General features: G+C 43.6%; 1 protein-coding gene and 1 long non-coding RNA gene across 2 annotated transcripts; both read right to left on the bottom strand.

Moving 5' to 3' along the window:
- Nucleotides 1–1,663: 1,663 nt before the first annotated feature.
- Nucleotides 1,664–13,876, bottom strand: vdac2 (voltage-dependent anion channel 2). Its single transcript, XM_056291315.1, has 9 exons — nucleotides 13,775–13,876; nucleotides 9,666–9,737; nucleotides 9,492–9,541; nucleotides 9,167–9,319; nucleotides 8,900–8,952; nucleotides 4,669–4,896; nucleotides 4,349–4,499; nucleotides 3,645–3,702; nucleotides 1,664–2,641 (listed from the first exon to the last, which is right to left on the bottom strand). The coding sequence occupies exons 2-9, from the start codon at nucleotides 9,730–9,732 to the stop codon at nucleotides 2,550–2,552; spliced, it is 852 nt and encodes a 283-aa protein (XP_056147290.1). The 5' UTR covers nucleotides 9,733–9,737; nucleotides 13,775–13,876; the 3' UTR covers nucleotides 1,664–2,549.
- Nucleotides 13,877–18,038: 4,162 nt separating this feature from the next.
- LOC130123253 (uncharacterized) lies at nucleotides 18,039–19,085 on the bottom strand. The gene is made up of 3 exons (XR_008811291.1): nucleotides 18,754–19,085; nucleotides 18,456–18,666; nucleotides 18,039–18,320 (listed from the first exon to the last, which is right to left on the bottom strand). It is a non-coding gene; the product is annotated as an uncharacterized LOC130123253 (long non-coding RNA).
- Between the last annotated feature and the right edge of the window lie 5,076 nt (nucleotides 19,086–24,161).

The following is a 24,161-nucleotide window of genomic DNA, read 5'->3' as shown; positions in this document are numbered from 1 at the left end:
ATAGCTATTTTCAGGTCTTTCCAGAGATGTTCAATGGGGTTCAAGTCTGGGCTCTGGCTGGGCCACTCAAGGACATTCACAGACTTGTCCTGAAGCCACTCCTTCGTTGTCTTGGCTGTGTGCTTAGGGTCGTTGTCGTGTTGAAAGGTAAACCTTCACCCCAGTCTGAGGTCCTGAGCGCTCTGGAGCAGGTTTTCATCAAGGATCTCTCTGTACTTTGCGCCATTCATCTTTCCCTCGATCCTGACTAGTCTCCCAGTTCCTGCCGCTGAAGAACATCCCCACAGCATGATGCTGCCACCACCATGCTTCACTGTAGGGATGGTATTAGCAAGGTGATGAGAGGTGCCTGGTTTCCTCCAGACGTGACGTTTGGCATTCAGGCCAAAGAGTTCAATCTTGGTTTCATCAGACCAGAGAATCTTGTTTCTCGTGGTCTGAGAGTCCTTTAGGTGCTTTCTGGCAAACTCCAAGCGGGCTGTCATGTGCCTTTTACTGAGCAGAGGCTTCCGTCTGGCCACAGTACCATAAAGGCCTGATTGGTAGAGTGCTGTAGAGATGGTTGTTCTTCTGAAAGGTTCTCCCATCTCCACAGAGGAACGCTGGAGCTCTGTCAGAGTGACCATCGGGTTCTTGGTCACCTCCCTGACCAAGGCCCTTCTCCCCGATTGCTCAGTTTGGCTGGGCAGCCAGCTCTAGGAAGAATCCTGGTGGATCCAAACTTCTTCCATTTACGAATGATGGAGACCACTGTGCTCTTCGGGACCTTCAAAGCTGTAGACATTTTTTTGTACCCTTCCCCAGATCTGTGCCTCGATACATTCCTGTCTCACAGGTCCACAGACTTCATGGCTTGGTTTCTGCTCTGACATGCACTGTCAACAGTGGGACCTTATATAGATAGGTGTGTGCCTTTCCAAATCATGTCCAATCAATTGAATTTACTGCAGGTGGACTCCAATCAAGATGTAGAAACATCTCAAGGATGACCAGTGGAAACAGGATGAACCTGAGCTCAATTTTGAGTGTCATAGCCAAGGGTGTGAATACTTATGTACATGCAATATTTCAGTTTTTTATTTTTAGTAAATTTCCAAAAATTTCTACAAAACCTTTTTCACTTTTTTATTATAGGGTATTGTGTGTAGATTGATGAGGGAAAAAAAGGAATTTAATCCATTTTGGAATAAGGCTGTAACAACAAAATGTGGGGAAAGTGAAGGGGTGTGAATACTTTCCGGATGCACTGTATACCACCATCACTGGTTACAACTCACATTACTGTTTAACTACATTTTATCTTTCTAATTTTCTTGGATATCTCTCATGCTATAAGCTTGGAGCAGTGGTTCTCAATCCAGTCCTCAATGACCCCCACCAGTACTCCTGGTTTTCCATTCTCCAAGGTTTTTTTTTATTTTTAATTACAACCATTTATGTTAATTTGCCTGTTGTGTCAAGTCTAAAAACTGAACCGACAGGGCAACCCAATTACCTGGCAGAACAGAAAACACATCGGCACTGGTGGGGTCACTGAGGACCGAATTAAGAACCACTGGCTTAGAGTGTATGTCACACTGTCAGTTTCACAACCTCCAAGAAAAGCAAATTTCTAACTGGTAGGCATCACTTCAAAAAGACTAATAACACCAAATGAAACACATGGAGTTGAAAGTCTTTATTCAAAAGTTATACATACACATAAGGACCTCCAAGATTTCCTGTGGACAATGTCTCTGCTACCCAGTACAAAGACCATGACCTAGAGTGCAGAAATGCAACTTTTAGTTGGACCTCAGCTGGACAGTTATCCAGTTTGGCATTACTGTGAACTTTAATTATGCCCCCCTCCCTCCTCCCCTGTTGTCTGCAAAGCAGAAATAACACAAGAATAGCCTGCTTGGTCGACCAAACATACAAGTTACCCCAAACTTACAGAACCAATATTAAGCCCCCCAAAAACTACCCAGTTTAAGGGAGGGTTATGTATACCTTCAACAGAACGTCTCAAACTCCAATGGCCGACACAAAGCAAAGCACTAGAGCTTTAGCATGTCCTTGAGTGCATGAAGAAAAGTACAACAGTATTTAAATAGTTTAAGAAGCCTAGTGTACCGGATGACATGGATTTAAAATAAAGTGTTTCAGATGACAGAGGAATATCAGATGATCCTAATGGTAAAATCAGATAGAAGGTATGACCAAACTCACCCCACATAACCATGAACTGATAGGTGACCATATACAATGCGTCAGGGAATCATCATAAAAGGGAGCCAGACAACAAGGTAAGGGATTTATTTCATTGTCATGGCAGTGCTGGATAAAAACAAAGAACAATGATCAGCCACCGAGCGTCTCTTGAATGGATACAAGGGAGAGGCAAACAAAAAAGGTAATATACCAACGATACGGTATATTGAAATGACAGTTTGTGGTTGTAGCCTTTGAACCAATCCCTTCGAGATATCCCCTTGCTGGTTTGAGTTGGAAATATGTAAGGCCAGATTCTTCTGATATTCCCTAGTCCCCTTCATTTTGAGAAGTGCTTAGGCCTCCAGTTCCAACCCCAGACCAAGCTTATGGCCTCCTGCATTGACACTCTTTCCATCCACCAGGGCAGACAAAGTGAGCTTCACACCTGCACAGGCAAGAGGCATAAAGATCAGATAAATAAACCACTGTTCTTAAAACTAACAGAAACCTTATATTTACACAAAGAACGGAGTATATCTTCAACTTGGAAAAATTCAGATCATGCACTCTGGTCTTAACAGTTGCATATGTTACACTGTCTTTGTGGGAGGCCTCCAAATTAAATCAAGGTACTCTTCTTTTTTTTTCCATCCATCCATCCATTATCTGAACCGCTTATCCTGCTCTCAGGGTTGCTGGAGCCTATCCCAGCAGTCATTGGGCGGCAGGCAGGGAGATACCCTGGACAGGCCACCAGGCCATCTCACTCACACACACACACACACACACACACACACACACACACACACACACACACACAATTTTCGAGGTACTCTTTTTTTCATCCATCCATCCATTATCCGAACCACTTATCTTGCTCTCAGAGTCGCGGGGACGAACCGCTTATCCTGCTCTCAAAGTCACGGGGATGCTGGAGCCTATCCCAGCAGTCACTGGGCGGCAGGCGGGGAGACACCCTGGACAGGCCGCCAGGCCATTACACAGGGCCACACACACACACACACACACACACACACACACACACACACACACACACACACACACACACACTCATACCTAGGGGCAATTTTAATATGGCCGATGCACCTGACCTACATGTCTTTGGACTGTGGGAGGAAACCGGAGCACCCGGAGGAAACCCACGCAGATACGGGGAGAACATGCAAACTCCACACAGAGGACGACCCCCAAGGTTGGACCACCCCGGGGCTCAAACCCAAAACCTTCTTGCTGTGAGGCGACCGTGCTAATCACTGCACCACCGTGCCGCCATTTCAAATGCCTTTTTTTCATTATGAAAAAAAAAAGTAATGAATGGAACAGCTGCAGAACTACTGTTGATTTCAGCATGTGCACATTAAAGAATTACAATGTTCACCATAACACCAATCAGATGCATTCCTTATGCATGTAGATAACCAACTTACCTGGTCTGAGCGTTTGGGTATAGCCAACACCGACAAGGCTAGTGTTGTTCACTTTAGCCTAAACAAAGAAATAAAGGAAATAAATAATATATACATTAGCTGATGCCAGGCATTTCTTTAGTACTACACAAGCTTTAGGACCACACAATTACTTTGATTTTCCCCCTTTTCTACCCAATTGTATCCGGCCAATTACCCCACTCTTCTGAGCCGCCCCAGTCGCTGCTCCAGCCCCTCTGCCGATCCAGGGAGGGCTGCAGAGAACCACATGCCTCCTCCGATACATGTGTAGTCACCAGCCGCTTCATTTCGCCTGACAGTGAGGAGTTTCACCAGGGGGACGTAGTGCGTGGGAGGATCATACTATTCCCCCCCAGTTCCCCCTGCCCCTGAATAGGTACACCAACTGACCAGAGGAGGCGCTAGTGCAGCAACCAAGACACATACCCACATCTGGCTTCCCACCCGCAGACACAGTCAATTGTGTCTGTAGGGACGCCCGACTAAGCCAGAGGTAACACGGGGATTCAAACCGGCAATCTCCGTGTTGGTAGGCAACGGAATAGATCGCTATGCTACCCGGACGCCCTCCACACAATAACTTTGACTTGCCTAGGCTTTACAGACATGACAATTTGAACAGTGACCAAAGACAATGTAGACAACATGACCTTGAGAAACTTACTGAAAGCTGTTCTACTCACACTCAGGGAAGCATCCTTGTCTAGCTGGTATTTGGCTGCGATGCCGAAACGTGTGCTGTTGCTGCCAGCGGTCCATGCCAGGTTGACTGCCGTCTCCAGCTTATCACTCACCTTCTGGTAGATGGACCCTCCAAACTCTGCTCCATCATTGCTTTAGAAATCAATGAAAATGTGGGAAGGACATTTAGGTTTTTTTCTGGTTTCAGCTAAAGAAAATGTAACCTTTATCAGCTGGTATTCTCCTTCCTAGTTAAAAAGAAGTACATAGGACACATACTCAAGATGAAAATTTTCTGTCATAAGAAATTTTTTGCTCTTACACATTGGTATGCAACTGGAAGTCTCCTGTCTTGTAACCAATGGCAAAGTTGTTTTGGGTCATCCTGGATTTGGCAGTATCAAAGGTCATCTGGTAACCGGCGAGCCAGCCCTCGTAGCCAACAACTGCAGCTCCATGGATAGTGGGGCCAGCAAAGTCAAAGTCAACATCGCAGCCCAAGTTGACATACTCACGTTTGTAAGCAGTCTTAACTTTGCCACTTTTCTTGCTATTAATAAAGAAGAAGACGGCTTTAGTTAAATGCTTGATTGAAATCCCATTCCAGTCAAATTAGCCATCAACAAACTCTTGTTGGTGGGTCAATTTACAGTAAAAACAACAGGCCGCTGCCAATGTAACTTTGCATACATTTGTCACAAAATCTTTAAAATGCACAGCTCAACAGCACATCACAAAGACATTATATATTTCTTTCTTAAACACTAGAATGACCAAAGACAGTCATATGATCATTTTGGATTTTCAAAGTTTAATAATTTTAATAATAAGTTTAATAATTTTGCTTGAGTTTTAGATCAATTGCAAAAAAAAAAAAGCTATGATAATATCTACCTAAAACGACCATGACCAGTCAAAATGACCACAAATAACTTGCGCGTGATCGTGCGCGTCATGTCACTATTTACAACTTGTGTTGGTTGCATCATTTCCTTTGCAAAGTTCATTGCTCCGCCTAGAATAAAGTTCTCCAGTGCAGAGAAATAGTCTAAACTTGATTTTTGAGTATTTCCAACATGTCTGGGTACAGACACCGTTTCAGACGCACCATGACTACCACCAACGCAATGCAATATTTACAGGCGTTGGACAGCGGCCATTTTAAATTGTTAGAAAAATAGTATTTAAGTTGTTAAAATCTTAATTTTGGTGTCAGTCATTTCCAAACAGACATACTAAGATATGCAATGTATTAATATCTCAACTGGTTATTTATCTTGACAGAATATAGAGTTTAAAAACTGGCTGTCAATTTGACCGCCCATTGTCATTTTAGGTATGAGTGAAATCCCAGTCGTTCTAGTGTTAATGTCCTATCTTTCAGCACAAGCTCATGATCCAAACACTAATCATATAGTTTTCCAACATTTTCAGTGAAGGATAACAAAAATACAAATTTCACGATCCCATGATAATACTTGACACTAAACCCTTTAAGAGCGTGCTTTAGAAAATAACTACCCGCCTATTTCACCAAGCAGACCCGACTATCAGAATAGTGGCATTAGCAGACCTGCCCACCTTGAAGAAATTTTATGAGTACTACCCCACAACACCAACCACCCCCCCCCGCGCGCGCGCACCTGACAGCCCACCACCAATGTACGCCCCCCACCCCCGCGCACCTGATAGCCCACCAGCAATGTACACTCCACCGTTGCTCACCCACCACCACTGAGATACCTAACACCATAATACCTACAACTACTACTACTTTCGGCTGCTCCCGTTAGGGGTCGCCACAGCGGATCATCCGTTTCCATTTCTTTAACACCATAATACCTAATATACACATAATAATATTTTCACCAATCGAGATTTATTGTCAGAACAGCTATACAAGTGTTGTACAGGAGGCATAGCCCATGGAAACTTCTAAAAGTAAACTGAGGACATTCTTTGTAAATACATAAATCAAAACATTAAATAAATGTGCAAAACCAGCAGGTATCAATATCAAAATCAGTTTGCTAAAAACAAACAACGAAAAAGATTCAAATTTTCCATGCATAGTGAAACTAGTGCAACTTGTTGAAGGTTGCAGATTTGACTTTTTTAAGTACTGCGTCACTGAAAGTCTCTTTGTAACACGTGCTGCCTTTGGAGGCGATCATGACTTTTCGTGTCACCAGAGAACTGAGCATCTCTGTGCTCAGGCTAGCACGACATTTCGTTTTATTTTTAGTGACCAAGCTGAAGATCCTTTCACAGTCTGCGTTACTGTGAAAAATTGAACACAAAGGCCATCTCTCCCGACAGCAGTCCAGAAATCTTTGTTGTTTCCGAACCTTTTTTGAAACGGCTCAGCCATGGCACGCAAGCCTACAGTTTTTGTCTGTGGGCTAATGGATTCGGGGAAACGTGACGGTTAGCTTACTATTTGCAACACACACACGACATCGTATAGATGAACGGTAACTTATCTTTTCAATTCTGTTTGCATTGGTGAGAACCACTGACCTAGAATGGTGAGAAACAGGGATGCAGGCGAATAGCAGTGATGAGCAAGTGGCCGAAGAGGGATCTTGCTTGAGGCAGAGGCACTGAATTGAACGCGCGAAGCATTTGCTAGGAGGAGCAGGTGGGCAAGCGGGTTCAAATACTGCGCTCTGATTGGCCAAAAGCTTTTCACTCCACTTACATGGATTGCTGTGGCTCAGCGGCAGAATCAACTTCATAGAATGCATAGAAACTGAAACCGGCGAAATGCGAGATGCAACAAAATGCGTACCTGGAGCAGTGAATCGTACAAGCGTACTTAAGGGTCACAATGCGTGCCGAGTATGAGAAATGTGTACATGTTGGCAGGTCTGCATTAGGTAGTGGCTGATGACCTGCCAATATGGCAGGTAAAGTATAAAGGGATCACTTGCCACTGCCAACACTGGTGTTATTTCCCCATCTTGAGCTTGACACTGTTGCCTTGTACATGCCTTCTCAATGTAGTAACTCATCTCCAACTCACAGGGCAGGGGAACTCATGTTGCCCTGTCCAACATGAAAGAGGAGACGCCTCTTCTAGGCCATGTGTCCCTGAGCATCTGCCATATTCCTGATATGATTAACACTTCTCAGAAAGCTAATACAACTTAGTCGTGCGAGCATATGGAGGGACATGCCAATGCTGAGGCAATCGTTATGGGAGAAGCCCACCACAATACTCCATAAAAACAAAACAAGTTGAAAAACGAGCGACAATATTTTACCAGAGCTCCGTTTTGAGATCGGGGTCAAGTGACACCCATTACCAACTTCTACATTTGTCCAGAGCATATGCAACATGGATCAGATTGCCAATACTAGTCAAGCAGAGAAACTAGGTACAGAGTGCACTACATGGTCTGCAGCAGTGGTTTTCAGACCAGTCCTCAAGGCACCCGCAGTGTTGCTGGTTTTCTATTTCTACAGGTAGTTCATCATGTTCATATGTTTTATCAGCTATCCTAGTCATCTGATCATAAGAGGCCTAAGAGTTGAACACAAGTAACTACCTGGCAAGGAAGAAAATCAACAGTATTGAGGAGCAGGGGTCACTGAGAACTACAGCTTGGGCAATTGAATGAATATGTCGGCACTCGGCGATTGGCTGAGTCCAATCAGCAGTTGTTTTTTTGGGGGTATGTAATTTTTGCTAATTTAATGGTCTGACTCTGAGAATTCAACACAGTAAATAATTAACCTGTAAAACATAATTCAAAGCATACGTGAATAAGAACTGGCAGTTGGAGTTGGGCCATATGCTTGTTCTTGTTGCACCGATTTCTGATGACTTTCACAAAACAGGGCAGGGACTAAAATGACAATGAAGCCGTCTCAAGTGGTTGCTGTCCGATCGATTGGTGCTGAAAAGCAACGTCAATTCAAAAATCATATTTGAGAACGACCAAAAACTATGTGCAGTTGTGCACCCTATCGTTTATTTAATAGCATAGTTATGTTATACCTACATTTGGTCATTTGGAGGCTGCAAGGGGTGGCGTCTTGCATCTGATGCCATTGGACTCCCCCCCCCCCCCTAAATTACATTGGACAGCTTTTCAGCCTGTCTTTACAGTTTTTTGTTTAGCAAGGATCTCAAGGCGATTTATTTTGTTTAAAGAAGAGTAGCCTATAGGCTGCAATGTTTCAGTAAAATTAGATTTTCACATTAATGCTCATGCAAATTGGTAGTTTAAGAATCTTTTGCCAGCACTACTCGTTTGCAAAGATGGCAAATTACATTTAGGTCTTTCAGCTTGCCGGCTGCATATGGTTTAAAACCAAAATTATCCCAAATAGGGGCTTTTGTATTCTTTTTTTAAAACGAGCTCTTCCATAATCGCATTTGCTGAAAATGGTTGACAGCATATATCAGCAATCACTGACTGTTGGGCTGACGATGGCCAGTAGGAACATTTTGACATATCGCCCAATCCTACTGAGAACTGGGTTGGAAACCACTGGCCAAGAGAGTTCAAATGACACTGAGACAACTTTTATTCACAATGACTAACCCAGTGTTTGGTGAGAAGGTCGTGTCAAACGTCAGCTTCAGTCCCTTGGCAATCTGGGTAAATACAAAAAGAATCAATTTGAGATTGATAACCTACAAATTAAGGCATAAACCTAACACCAAAAGATCTTTTACCATGTAACAGCTGGAGTGTAATAACATTTCATTTTGAACAACCCCCCCCCCACCGTCCCCAAAACCCACACACACAAAAAATTATGGGAAAACTGAGTATTTGTGCAAAATGTTGGCATTGACATTTTCAAACCTGATCTTCAATAGTGATCTCTGTTCCCAGGGAGTTGTCAGTGTTCCACTTCTCCGTGAAAGTTAGTCCATATTCTGATCGCTTGTATTTAGTTTCAAGGCTGCCCACGACCTTGCTCGTATCAGTGTTTGAGGAGCCAGATGTTTTGAATTCCTGAAAGACATGCACAGAAAGAAATGACAGTAAAACTCTACATTTTCTGTACAATTGGGATCAACTAATTTTAACTTGGCTGTTATAAACGAAGCTATTTGGTTTTGCATAAAAAAGCAACTACAAAAAGATATTTCTACTTTCCACTCTCAAAACAAACTGATAACCCTACCACTCCACTGGCTGACTTGGTCTTGACATCGAGCTTCACCAGGCCAAATCCTAAGGAAAGAAATAACTTGTAAAAATTCAAGCCCAATTAATTGGAAGGAAGATATGAATGTATCTCCTAAATCAGTAATTCAACACAACTAAAAAAAAAACTGTCAAGATGGAAAACCCATACCATAGCCTTTGTTGAAGATGTCCTTAGCAGACTTGCCAAGATCAGCATATGAAGGAGGCACGGCCATTGTTCCTGCAGAGACAAAACAATCTTCAAAAATTTTGAAAAATCAAAAGTAATTTTGCATTTGTCCCTTAATGTAGACATATTAAGAGCTCTAAAGAATTTAATACTGAAAACAATTGCACTTGACAATTTCCCCCACTGTACAATGAAGGGTGTGGCTGCATGCTACCAGCTTGAAGCCTATCTTCCCATGACAGATGCAGGATCCCCAAGTGAGTTTGTTAACTCAGAAACCATCTGCATCCATTTGATTGGCTCTGCATGTACAGTACTAGGGTAGACAGCTGCCTTAGAGCACAAATTATGATTTATGATACAGATTACAGACTCAGGCTATGAAATGTTGCCTATTAAGCGATGTCACAAAATGTTACCTATGAAGCAATGATGAAGTTACTCTTCATATTATGCAATTTTACATTTTGATATCACATTCATATTTACTTGTGTGCATTCTAAGATAATGGCTACATGAGCACTCCTGAGGCTGGTATGACTTAAGGATAAGCAGAAATTCTTTATGCTTGTGAGAACCAGTGCTCAGCCAACCTCAAACACTTCTCATAAAAGACAAAAGTGTCATCAGAAGTATAGCTTCGACAGGTAGGCATGGTTTACACAAGGATAGCTGTTAGGGAAGTACAGGGTCTTCCTATAGTTGCCACCACGGCTCATCGGAATCAAGACGCTACATGAATGAACTGGATAGCCCATTGGGCAATGACTGTCAACACCTTTCACATAGCCTATTGATTAGAGTACGCCCACCCCTTCTTAACTGTAGCACAAGCTACAGTCTGAAGATTCATTAAATAACTGTGGCTACACAATACTATTTGAATTAATGCTTTAATAAAACCAATTACCCATTACCAATATATGCAGTTACTTTATGTAACCGAGCTGTTTAATGAAAGCGCAAGTGGCGATATATGGGCTTTATGAAGGTTTTGGATAATCAGAGCCCTAAGCACTTAACTACCATCATGATTGGACCCTCAAAACAAAGCTGAAAATAGCAGTAACTAGAAGAGCGCATCCAATAGAGTGCACCAGGGTGTATCTCCTCTTCTCCGGCGCTCGGACTTAGGAAAAAAACCAGCTCAGGAGTTAGCACTCAATTGTGGTAAAAAAAACAAACAAAATAAAACAGTTTTTTCAACGATGAGAGGTCCTTGATCATACAGTCATAGCTGTGCACAAAAATGATTAGGCTGACAGGCCCAGTAGTATGCGAGATTAGCATACTACTAAATTCCAATATGCAGCATTAAAGCTTAAAAAAAATCTACCTAATAAAAATGTTTTGCCTGTCAAGCCTGTGGAGGTGCAGCCTCTTAGGCAGACCCTCACATGAATGCAACCAAGTCTAATATAAACTTGCACTTCCGAAAAAGAAAAGGTTTGCTATGTGACCATTAGGATCTAACCCTAACCCCATCTTTATTTTCATGATATAATAATGCTGGATAAACCGTTTACGCTACCACATGCGCGACTCACATCTACAGTTGACGATCGGGCAGAGACAAGAATATACAACATTTTCCAAATTTGACTGCAACCTAGAGGAAGTTAATCCTTTATAACTTTTGCGTTTTTTGTATTATCAAAATTATTTTTACAAGTTTTGATCATGTCGCTGCCTGATTGTCAACCGTAGATGAGTCGTGCATGCGCAAGCATAAACGTTTACCCAGCTTTATTATATTATGAAAATAAAGACAAGGTTATTATTTTTGTTCATCCAGTGTTCCTACAGTTCTCCTGTGCCGAGATCAGAAGTGAATGATTTGCTGACTTGCGAAATATGATTGACTTCTCGTCTACTTTCAAGATTGATATCTAAAAACATACTGTGTCTCAATTCGCATTCTTCTGTACTTACACTTGCTATTTTGAGTACATAAGTGTGTTCACACTGACAATTATGGCAACATGCAGTGCACTAAGAGTACCCGGATGGCGCACTCATAATGGTCAAAAAGTCGAGAGTGAAACGCTGGAAACTTCTCAACCTCAATGGTCACCATCTTGGCTACGTAGTGGAAGTGGAGGGACCACCAACCTATTTTTTAAACTTGTGAAAATGGTGGCCGACGAAGCTGCAGCTGTCTGCGGACTGAGTTTTCTTTTCCTAGGATGTTGATGGACTGAACTAATTGACTTTCATTCATTCTCTACAGCCTTTCCCCAATCTTAGCCATAACCACCTTTGCCCTCCAAAGGAAAAAAAAAAAGGTATCCGGACAGCTGCGTCCTTATACTGGTCGTGCAGACATGCATACAATTCCATTCGTACAACAAGAGACCATGGTCATCAGTGTAGATGGCAGTGGAGTCACAGCATCACGTGAAACAGGGGGCACACACACAAGGAAGTAAAAGTAAAATCAAGTTTGTCGTTCCCAAAGTTGAATCAGTTCATCTGGACACAACTGTTAGACCTTCAGCTCAGGGCAGGGAGCGGCCTCCAGGCTGGGAGAGCAAGTAGTGAGTGAGTGATTGATTCGTGCAACCCAAGACCTTCAGCTCTGGGCTGGGAGAGCTAGTACCGAGTTGAAACAAGTGCCAAAGTGGTTGCTTTTCTCACAGGGCTAGGTTACAGTAATTAACTCATACATTTCCACAAATACAGTTAATATAGTTGCACGATCGTGATATGTTTTCTCGACTTCGCAGTTTGCACTAGCTAGTGAATGAGTTAATGACGACGAGGAGTTGCCACTCCCGACTCAGTAAAAAGAGTCGCAGTTTCGAACGATTCGTTCGACTCGCACATCACTATTGTGATCGTTATTTCCGGTTAAGTGCACGATGGCCGTGTTCGATTTTGAGACAACATTACCCTGTGTACATTTACACACTATGCAAGTAAGTATAGTGTACAAAGTGTAATACCGGAAGTATCTGAAATGAGAGCCTTATAATGTTTTGACACGGTCACTGCCGGGTCCAAGTTAACCGTGCACATGCTGACATCTACAGTTGAGACTCAGATCGGGGAGCAGCACTGGTCGAGCGAGCTAGAGTGAATGAAGCCAGAGAACGGCGGAGACAATGGGCCCTTGGGGCATGGACACGTACACTGATTTGCAGCCAACAGTACAATAACTAAATTCACCTGTACCTCAACAGGATTTACAGCGCACATACACACAATTAACGCCAACAGCATATTAACTAAGACATGCATTCACCTGCAGTTTCCTTCAGTTTTTCAGTAGGACTTTGGGGCTCTGTTATGACATGAATGACTAAGCCCTTTGACTATGCGACAAAATATGCAAAATTAATAACAGCGACTTCACACAGAAGCTCTGGCTTACAGGCTCCCTGACCCTGGGCCCGGTAGGCCGGTTGGGTAAGGCACCCATGATAGGGTGCACAAAAATATCAGACTGATGGGTCCAGCAGTTTGTAAGATTAGCTGCGGACAGATGCACATGCTAACAAACACACGCGACCAAACGCAATTTCCCCTCCAGGCTACCGGCTGGCGGAGGTAACACGTCAAGACAGCAGGTGGGCAAGGTGAACTCGGAGATGCCATTTTGACACCGTAGTGAGCCAAGCCTAGGCCCGTCTCCTCTCGGCACGTAATTGAGCAAAATAATTCATTCAACAAATCTTTTCGCGGCAAGGCACCTGCCAGTGCCAACTGGCTGGAATTGTTAACGAACTGGGCTAGTTAACTCACGACCACCACAGCCAGCCAACCAGGGTACTTCGCCCCTGCTCACTAGGCCAAAAATTGAGGCTACCTTAAGGGTAAAAACTATTTTTAACTACAGCGACTTCAAACTGGCTCGAGCAGCAGAAACGTTATTTTGCTACCAAGATCCAAGAAACTTAAAATCTAAATTTGGTTATGTGGCTAACTTGACTGCTAGGCATGTGTCAGGCACAACATGCCTGCTAGCTTAGCTTTCTTGGCTAGCCTGCGAACTAATAACCGGTCTGAGAAAGCGTGGCCAAAATTCGCTCACATTTGTTTATTATGGAGTATTCCAACAACTGTATGTTATATACTCGTCTCTTACCAACAAAATGTGGGGTTGGCAGTAAACTGAGGTTTCTCGGATTTAGATGATCCTCACACCGCACGGCCGACACTGGCTTCCTCGGTTGGAGGGCGAGCTGAAGGAGACTGCACCGTGATGAAATCCGGCCCTATCACGCCCCATTATAGGACCCAGAGAAGGCTCAAGGCATGCCTGTACAAAAGTATTTGTAGTATATTATTGCAGTAAACTCACAATATTAAACATATATATATATATATATATATATATATATATATATATATATATATACATACATATATATACATATATATACATATATATACATATATACATACATATATATGTAAGTTGCCTTTTCCGATTATCACACACATACAGATCTATCTATCTATCTATCTATCTAATTTATATGTGGTATAATTTATACGGCCAAAGTATATAAATCAATTGCAATACTATTCAAAGTCAAAGATCTTCTAAATCAAGCTTCACTTTACACCTTGTACTGTTCCCTCATACTTACATGCATCACCTACCATGTGGAAGTGTGGGGGAACACATATAAAACCAACACCGATTCAATCTTTATTATTCAAAAAAGAGCCATAAGGATAGTAAACAAAGCCAACTGCAGAGAACCAACAAACCAACTCTTTATCAAACTAAAAAAACTAAAATTCAAAGGTCGAGTGGACTTTAAAACTGTTCAAATCATGTACAAAGTGTTAAATCATAAAGCACCCAACAGTATCCAGGGGTTGTTCCAGTTGAGGGGAAGTAATTATGACCTGAGAGAAATATTTACGTTTAAACAAAACCCAGTAAGGACAAATGCAAAGTATCATTGTGTCACAACCAAAGGTGTCAAGATATGGAATAATTGCAGTGATGAAATGAAAACATGTGAATCAATAATCAAATTTAAAAGACTCTTTAAAAATAACATGTTGAACAGATATGGGATGGAGCTGTGACATCTTGTGTGAGTTGTTCTTGAGTTGTTTTGATGTTGCTCTGCACTTGCTTTGTTCTTGTTGTGTTGAATGAATGATCTTTGTATGGTTTACTAGATAGACGTCATGGTCACTGGTGGTAGACGATTGAGTTTTCATTTAAATCACACAGTTCACTGTTGAAATACTAAAATAGAAAAAGGGGGTAGGACTAGAAAAGTTTTTTTAACTTCTGCCCACTCCTTTTCCAACTGCTTGAGATTTAAAACAAATGTTTGATGATGATATTGCTTGCTTTGATTTTTTCTCTTTTGTCTTCTTTTCAAAATAAACAAAAAAAAACAAAAAACAGAACAAAACAATCTATCTGTCTTATCTATCTATCTATATATATACATATATAGATATATATACACGTGTGTGTATATATATGCAGCTGATGAGTGCGCGTCGCACGAAACAGGCCTGTACTGCAATGTATTAAAGCTTTTTTTCCCTGTATCTGTGTTGAGATTTAAATATATATATATATATATATACATATACATATACATATATATATATATATATATATAGAGAGAGAGAGAGAGAGAGAGAGAGAGAGAGAGAGAGAGAGAGAGAGAGAGAGATCATCAACAGCCTGGCAAACAAAGCAGCAGACTCTTTCCCTAACTCTTGAATAACGGTCTCCACCCTTCTTCCCCGCAAAGACTTCCACCCAACAACAATCCAAAGAGAATGCTGACATCTCCAGAGGCTGTGCCCAAATGTTCATCTGGCCCACTACTCCAACATCTCAACACAGGACCTGTATGACCACTGCCATTTAAGCAAGATGGCAATGAGGAAGTTTGCAAAAACACTCAAGGATACAGCACTAGGGAGACAGCTCCCCACAACAAATGGACACCTTACCTCCCAGCCATGGCCCCACCGCAGATACAACCATCTAGATAGAGAGTGGCATCAGCACCATGACGACAGACGAACCAAGCCACAACAACCAGTCCACCATTCATCAGGATCAACCCATCAACCACAGCACTCAGCACCTAAGCCAAAAAGAGCCCACAAGCCTGACAGCCAGTACAGGCCTCAACCTCCACCCACCAGGACCAGCAAACCACACCTCCCACCCCCCTCCAGGACCAGACTTCCCTCCCCCAGACAATCACAAAATACAAAATCTTTTAGATATCTTCCTAGATACCCCTTACATCCTCAGTAAAGAAGGTGTCAAACAGGCCGTGGAAAAAGTTAACAACTCATTTGAAAAAAAAAACAGCAGAAAAAGCAAGATTGAAAAGATCAAGATCAAAACCAAAATTTAAGAAAGAAGATACCTGGTTTCATGCAGAATGTCAATCAATAAGGAAACAACTTCGCAAGTTATCCAATCAGAAACACAGAGATCCAAATAATACTTCAATTAGACTTCTATATTGCGAGACACTATAAATGCACACTCAGAACTAAGAAAGCTCAGTACACCTGTAAGCAACTGACAGTGATTGAGGAGTCATTAAACACCAGTACATTTTGGAACAATTGGAATCGCTTCAAAAAAACAAATCATGAAGAATTAGTGATACAAGATGAAGATTTCTGGACAAACCATTTCCAAACTCGATTTAAGAAAGTCCAATCAGATCAAATCACGGACCAATGTAACATAATAAGCAAACTAGAAAAATTAGAACTGTTAATCAAGGAATAACAAAACCCACTCGACTCCCCCATCACTGAACAGGAACTTTTAGACCAAATTGGCAAGCTGAAGCCCAAAAAAGCATGTGAACCTGATGGCATTTTAAATGAAACGCTAACATCTATGAATTAAAAGTCTCAGGGCCGGTTTCACAGACAAGGCTTAAGTCTAGTCCCAGACTAAAATGTCTGTTTGAGTTGTCTTAACTCAAAGAGACTTGCACAGACACATCTTAAAATAGTCCTAGATTTAGCCTGTTCTGGATTAAACTAAACCGACTGCGAGAAGGAGGATCGTAGTTACTCTAGGACTAAATTGAAGCTTAAATTAATCCTTCAAAGAGGCAGGTTTAATTTCTGCTTAGCAGTTTGCGAGGGAGCATGGACTACTTGGAATATCTAAATGAAGACCAACATGCAATACAGAGGCCAGCCAGACGAGTACTTGTGGATAGAAGTAATCCATTAAATTACTTTGATGAAATAACTTTTCTAGACCGCTTTTGTATGTATAAAGAAAATGCACTGGAGATCATATCCTTGCTTGATCCTAGACTTTCCTCTCTGTCTCAAAGAGGAAGGCCTTTACCCAGTTCTCTCCCAAGTTCTGATCACTTTGAGATTTCTGGCTTCTGGAATGTTTCATCGTGAAACTGGTGATTTATGTGGTGCCAGTGAAGCAACTGTGTGTAGAATAGTTCACAAAGTCTGTAGGGCCATTTGCGAACTGAGGAATATTTACATCAAGTTTCCTGATGCTCCTGGCCAAGCCAACTATAAAGTGCAATTCTATGAATATGGGCACTTCCCAGGAGTGATTGGCTGTATAGATGGATGTCATTTTCCCATAAAGTGTCAACTCCTGATGCTGAGGAGTACAGGAACCGCAAGAACTGGTTTTCCATCAATGTTCAGGGTGAATGCATTCCTAATTTAGAGTTTTCTAACATTGTTGCCCATTGGAAAGGTGCAACTCACGATTCAAGGATTTTTCTCAACTCTTCATTGTGTGCTCAGTTTCAGAGAGGACAACATAGAGGACTACTCCTTGGTGACAGTGGATATGGTCAGAGTAACTTTTTATTCACCCCATACATAAATCCCACAACAGCTGAGCAGCAAAGATACAACAGCGCTCATATCCACACTAGAGGGCTGGTCGAGCGTATGTTTGGAGTATGGAAAAATCGATTCCAGTGTTTATGCAATACACTTCGTTTTGAGCCAAGAAGATGCTGCAAGGTGATAATTGCTACAGCTGTGCTCCACAACTACCTGAGGCAGTATTGCTGTCCTGGTCCTCCAATGGAAGACCAGGATCAAACAGATGTGCCCATGGCTGAGGCAGGGAATGACCAAAGAGGACTTGCATACAGAGCTGCTTTCACATTGCAGCACTTCAGCTAGATGAGATGCATTTAAATATGGAATGTATTCATTATGGCCTATTTTTGCTTGGATAATGTTTTTCTGTACATGGTGTGCAGCAAATTAAATGAGTGACTAAACCAAAGCTGGTTTAAAATGTAGTTTGTGGTGATTAAAATACTTAAACTCATGAATATGCAAATGACAAAACATTTATTTATTTTTACATATATTGTTCATCATGACGGGCAATCACAATTGTCTCATTACTGCATCTTTTTTGGATAGCTCTCTCTTCCAACTTCATATCCAATTCAACCTGTAGAATTCTCATTTTCATTTCATGTTCTTCCTTCAGATATTTCATTTTATGCTCATGAAATTCTCTGGCTAACTTTCATGCATGGTCATCTTTTTTGTTCTCTGTTGAGAGGTGGCAGCAGCATCTTCTCTTAAGGATGTTATAGTAGATGTAGAGGGCCCACACTCTCTGGACACTGCAGGCTCTTCCACACTGCTCAGATTCCTTTCCTCTGGAAAAACAACACTGTTAGAAGCACAAATAAACTCATATCGTCCATAGAATGAAAGAAGAATAAAGATTGACACAGTCAGTGTAATACATTTACTAAAGGAAGTAACCAATTTACTTTCTTTGGTATATTTACCATTTGTGCTCAGTTCTTCATCTGAACTATCCAAATGGTCATCGTCTGGTATACCATCCAGAGGATGCTGGGGTTCAATAATTCCAGACAGCAAGTCACTCAATTCATCAGCCTTGTCTTTTTTTGGTGGTCCACCACCAGTATTAAATCTCTCTCTTCTGGTCTTTGCATTTTCTCTTTTTAAAGCCAGTTTAATGTTCTTCCACAGAGTCTAAAGGCAGATATCATTCAATATTAGTAATGTCAAAAATATGAATATAATAAATGTGGAATACTGATAATAATGTAGATTTCTCACCTGAAGTTGTTGTACTGTTCTTGTGGTTACATTTTCATTTGCACTGAATTCACTGCAAATTGCGGCCCAGGCATTCTTTTTCTTTGGCTCAGTAGCAGTAGTATGGTTTTTACTTTCAATACCTGGATGGTTTGCAATAGAAACAGGCAGACAAAAAAGACCCGGATGCAAAAAGACGAACGTTTCTGTCGACAGTGTGAAGACAAAGTTGTCGAGACAGAGCTGCACTTTTTAGCTGTATGCAAGACATTCCGGGAAATCCGCGTTTACTACTTTCAGAAATTTGAGGAGAGACACCCCAAATTCACTGCCCTACACACTGCCAAACCCCAGAAAACTGCCCTACATACTAGGTGAACACAGAGACAGCTGTACTGCGGCTGCACAGTATGTTCTAGCCTGCCACCGTCTGAGGGACTGTGTGATATCCTGTACTCCTTCTGAACGGGGAGGACCGGGACAACACTCGGACACACACACACACACACACACACACACACACACACACACACACACACACACACACACACACACACACACACACAGACAGCCCGCCCAAAAACACAGCCACATACACACACACTACACACTCTGTCTCACACACACACACACACACACACACACACACACACACACACACACACACTCACTCACACGCATATTCACACGCACACACACACACACGCACTCACTCACACGCATATTCACACACACACACACACACACACACACACACACACACACACACATGCAGAGACTGACAAATTCACACACATCCACTCACACAGGATCTTGTTGCCATGATGTAGCTGTGTCAGTTGTTTTATTACTTGTGTTGATGTATATATGTTCTGTATTCGTGCACTCTTATTGTCCTTTATGTGAAAATGCTTTCCATACAAACGTATATTTGTCATGCTAATAAAAGCACATTTGAATTTGAATGAGAGAGCGAGAGCGAGAGAGAGAGTGTTTTTTTCTCCCGGAAACCTTCAATGGTGAAGATAAAAGTGCTATATCATTGTTCCTCATCCAAATATCGTGGCGAGTCGGCGTGGAAGAATGAGTCGAGGCAGAGATAATCGCCACTCCCGTGCCCCATACACCACACGACCCCGGGAGTGCTCTTTTAATTACACACCGCCCCGAACTGACAACAAAACAACGATGCCCCCCCACCCCCATGACACAACTGGCGACATCAGTCAGAGTCACGGTCCTAAGGTCAGTCAGTCAGTAAACAGTCTTCTACTCAGTCAGAATCGAACCCCCAAACAAACACAACGATAACCACAACATCATTAAAACACAATTTAAAATCTAACACCTGTAATATTTGCTAGTAATATTTGATTTGCTAATGTCCCTTACGGCTTTCCGTAGCGCCACAACAAAGTCACGTGATGTACGTAACAACGTCAGTCGGAATCCGGTCGGTGAATAAACACCCAGCACGAGAGAAGTCGTCCTTGCTTTATTAATGTTATAAGTTAACATAGCCAGAGGGCACAGATCATTACATGGTGTCAGAGTAGCGGAGTTTAAATACCCAATATGGATTCGTACGGCGTTCCAGCTCCACGGATGGACTGGGAATCGGCGAACTTACCTGAAGCATGGAGACGATTTCGGCAAACAACGGAGCTAATGTTCAAGGGCCCCCTGCGCGGGAAGAACGAAGAGGAGAAATGCAGCTACCTCCTGCTCTGGATAGGGGAAAAAGGGCGCGATGTGCACAACACTTGGACACTCAGCGGAGAACAAGCCAAGAAGCTAGAAACGTACTACGATAAGTACACTGAGTACATCACCCCCAAAGCAAACCCGATTTATGCCAGATATAAATTTCATGAAAAGATGCAGGGAGAGAGTGAATCCTTCGAACGATTTGTAACTGAGCTAAAGCTCCTAGTCAAAGACTGTGGCTACCCAAATGCCGACGAGATGGTCAGGGACCGCATCGTGTTTGCCACCAACTCACCCAGAGTGAGAGAAAAGCTACTTAGCCAGGGAGCTGAGCTAACGCTAGAAAAAGCCATAGATGTAGCCCGCTCACACGAGCTAGCAAAGCAACAGCTAACGTTTATGGGCCGGGGCAGCACACATGAAACGGTGCACGCAATAGGCAGAAAGACTTACAAACCGAACGCACCCAAAGCAGCTAACGCTAACTTCAGACAAAGGGACGTTAGCACCGCCGCCAGGGCGTGTAGCTATTGTGGAGGGCTACACGGCGCTAAAGCCACTTGCCCAGCTAAGGGTAAACAATGCATTAAATGCAAGAAGCTCAATCATTTTGCTAAAGTATGCAAGTCTAGCTCCCAGGGACAGACAAAGTACTACCGCGGCACAGTACATGCCGTCGGAGAGAACCCAGAAGAGTACACCACTGACAGAGAGCAGGAAGAACTGTACTTCGACAACATTACAGTGGAGAGCACCGCTGTGGGAGAACAGACAGAGCTGTACATAGACTGCATCTCAATAGAGAACAACGGAAAAAGCAACGAGCAGGCTTACGTAGAGGTTGGAATTGGCACACCTCCACAGAAGGTAAAGTTTAAACTAGACACTGGGGCACAGGCCAATACTATTCCCACCAACCTGTTCCAGGCGCTGTTCAAAAATGTGACACTGAAACCAGCAATACACAGACTCACTGAATATGGAGGAGGCGCGCTGAGCGTGAAAGGCACATGCAAACTCAAATGTAAGTACAGAGACAATGCAATGATGCTGGACTTTTACGTCATTGACACAAACGCCCCACCAGTCATGGCAATGAAAACATGCCGTGACCTAAACTTGGTAAAAATAGTGATGGCTGTGAGCGAGGAAAACAATGTCACATCACAGAGCATAATGGATGAGTATGCAGATGTTTTCCAGGGAATAGGAGAGTTCCCAGGCGAGTGCACCTTCCGCGTCACACCAGATGCAACGCCGGTCGTCTGCCCGTCACGCAGAATCCCCATCGCCCTACGCAGCAAACTGAGGGACGAGCTTGACAGCATGGAGAAAGGCGGCATAATCTGTAAGGTAACAGAACCCACAGAATGGGTGAACGCACTCGTCATTGTTGAGAAGCCAAAGACAGGCAAACTTAGAGTGTGTTTAGACCCCAGAGCTCTTAACAAAGTGATACAACGACCTCACTACCCCCTCCCCACGCTGGAGGACGCCACCACAAAGCTTGCTGGAGCTGAGTACTTTAGCGTGTTAGACGCGCGGTCAGGCTATTGGGCCATCAAACTGAGCACTGAATCCTCAATGTTGACGACATTTAACACAGTGTTTGGCAGGTATCGTTTCCTCAGACTGCCATTCGGAATCGTGTCCGCTCAAGACGAGTTCCAGAGACGCGTGGATGAAACATATGAAGGATTGGACGGTGTGACGGCCATAGTGGACGATATACTAGTGTTCGGCAAGACTAAAGAGGAACATGACCAGCGTCTCAGAGCGATGCTGAAGCGCACAAGGGAGCGAGGGGTGAGGCTCAACCCCGACAAGTGTCACATATGCGTGTCCGAGGTAAGCTACTTCGGCCACACGCTCTCACACGAAGGCATCAAACCAGACCCACACAAGGTGAAGGCGGTCAAGGACATGCAACCCCCACAGAACAAAGCAGAGCTGGAGACAGTCCTCGGCATGATCAACTACCTCGCCAGATTTGCTCCACACCTCTCACAGATAAACTCACCCCTCAGACAGCTTCTGAAACAGGACAGTGAGTTTGTGTGGGATGCAGTCCACGACAAGGCGTTCCAAGAGATGAAGAATCTCATTACACAGCACCCAGGTCCAGTACTCTCATATTTCGACCCGCAGAAAGAGCTGCGACTCCAAGTGGATGCATCCAAAAGTGGCCTTGGGGCTGTCATGCTCCAAGATGGCAAACCAATTGCCTATGCGTCCAAGTCACTCAACAGCACTGAAGAAAACTACGCACAGATAGAGAAGGAGCTCTACGCTGTGGTCTTCGGCTGCAAGAGGTTCCACGAGTACATGTATGGACGAAAAGTGATTGTGGAGTCAGACCACAAGCCTCTGGAGGCAATACTAAAAAAGCCACTGGCAGCAGCACCACCCCGGCTGCAACGGATGATCCTGGCGCTCAAAAAATACGACATCCAAATCATCCACCGCCCCGGTAAGGACATACCGGTGGCCGACACACTGTCACGCAAGTCAATAGAACACCACGACAGTGACCTACAGGAAGGGATGGAGGCCCAAGTGCACACAGTCCTCAGCAACATCCCTGTGAGCGACACAAGACTCACAGAAATCAAGCAGGAAACAGCGCAAGATCCACAGCTCACCGCACTCAGACGAGCCACACTCACTGGCTGGCCAGACACAAAGAAAAAGTGCCCGCCCAGCATCCAGGAATACTGGAACCACAGAGCAGAAATCTCAGAAATGGACGGTATCCTGTTCAAAGGTGAGAGAATCATTGTCCCCCAAAAGCTTCGCAAGGACATGATACAGCGCATCCATGCCAGCCACCTTGGCGTGGAAAAAAGCAAATGCCGAGCAAGAGACTTACTGTTCTGGCCTGGCATGGGGAAACAGATCGAGGATGCGGTAGCAGACTGCAGCATATGCCAAGAACGGCGCAGCGCAAATGCAAAGGAACCAATGATGTCACACGCCATACCCGAGCGGCCGTGGCAAGTGATAGGCACAGACCTATTCACATGGAACTCACAGGACTTCATAGTCACTGTGGACTACTACTCCAGATTCTTCGAGCTAGAAAGACTTTACAGCTGCACCTCATCTGCCGTCATCATGAAGCTGAAAGCAGCAATGGCTCGACACGGAATCCCCGAGACTATCATCAGCGACAACGGTCCGTGCTACAGCTCTGGTGAGTTCCGCAACTTCTCACAGACATGGGGTTTCTCACACACCACCACAAGCCCCCACTACCCACAGAGCAACGGCCTCTCCGAGAAGACTGTCCAGACGGCCAAACGCATCCTGGACAAAGCCAAAGCTGAGAACAAAGACCCCTACATGAGCTTACTGGAGTATCGCAACACACCGGTGGACAACCTGAAATCACCGGCACAGCTACTGATGAGTCGGAGGCTGCGGTCCATTCTCCCATCAACAGCAAAACACCTGCAGCCACAGATCGCCAGTCAGGAGGATGTTCACAAAAGGAGAGAGGTATGTCAACAGCGCCAGCAGGCATACTACAACCGAACAGCCAAACCTCTGCCCCACCTGCCCGCAGGCACACCAATCCGCTTCCGGCAGGAGGATGGATCCTGGAGACCTGCAACTGTGGAAAGACCAGCGAACACAGAGAGGAGCTACCACATCCAAACCAAAGAAGGTCAGATCTACCAACGCAACCGTCAACACCTGCGACAAAGCAGAGTGAACACTCA

This window comes from Lampris incognitus, chromosome 13 (genome assembly GCF_029633865.1).
Source record: "Lampris incognitus isolate fLamInc1 chromosome 13, fLamInc1.hap2, whole genome shotgun sequence".
In the NCBI taxonomy this organism is placed as follows: Eukaryota; Metazoa; Chordata; class Actinopteri; order Lampriformes; family Lampridae; genus Lampris; species Lampris incognitus.
The sequence above is the reverse complement of the archived record's forward strand: the minus strand, read 5'-3'. Positions and strand labels throughout refer to the sequence as shown.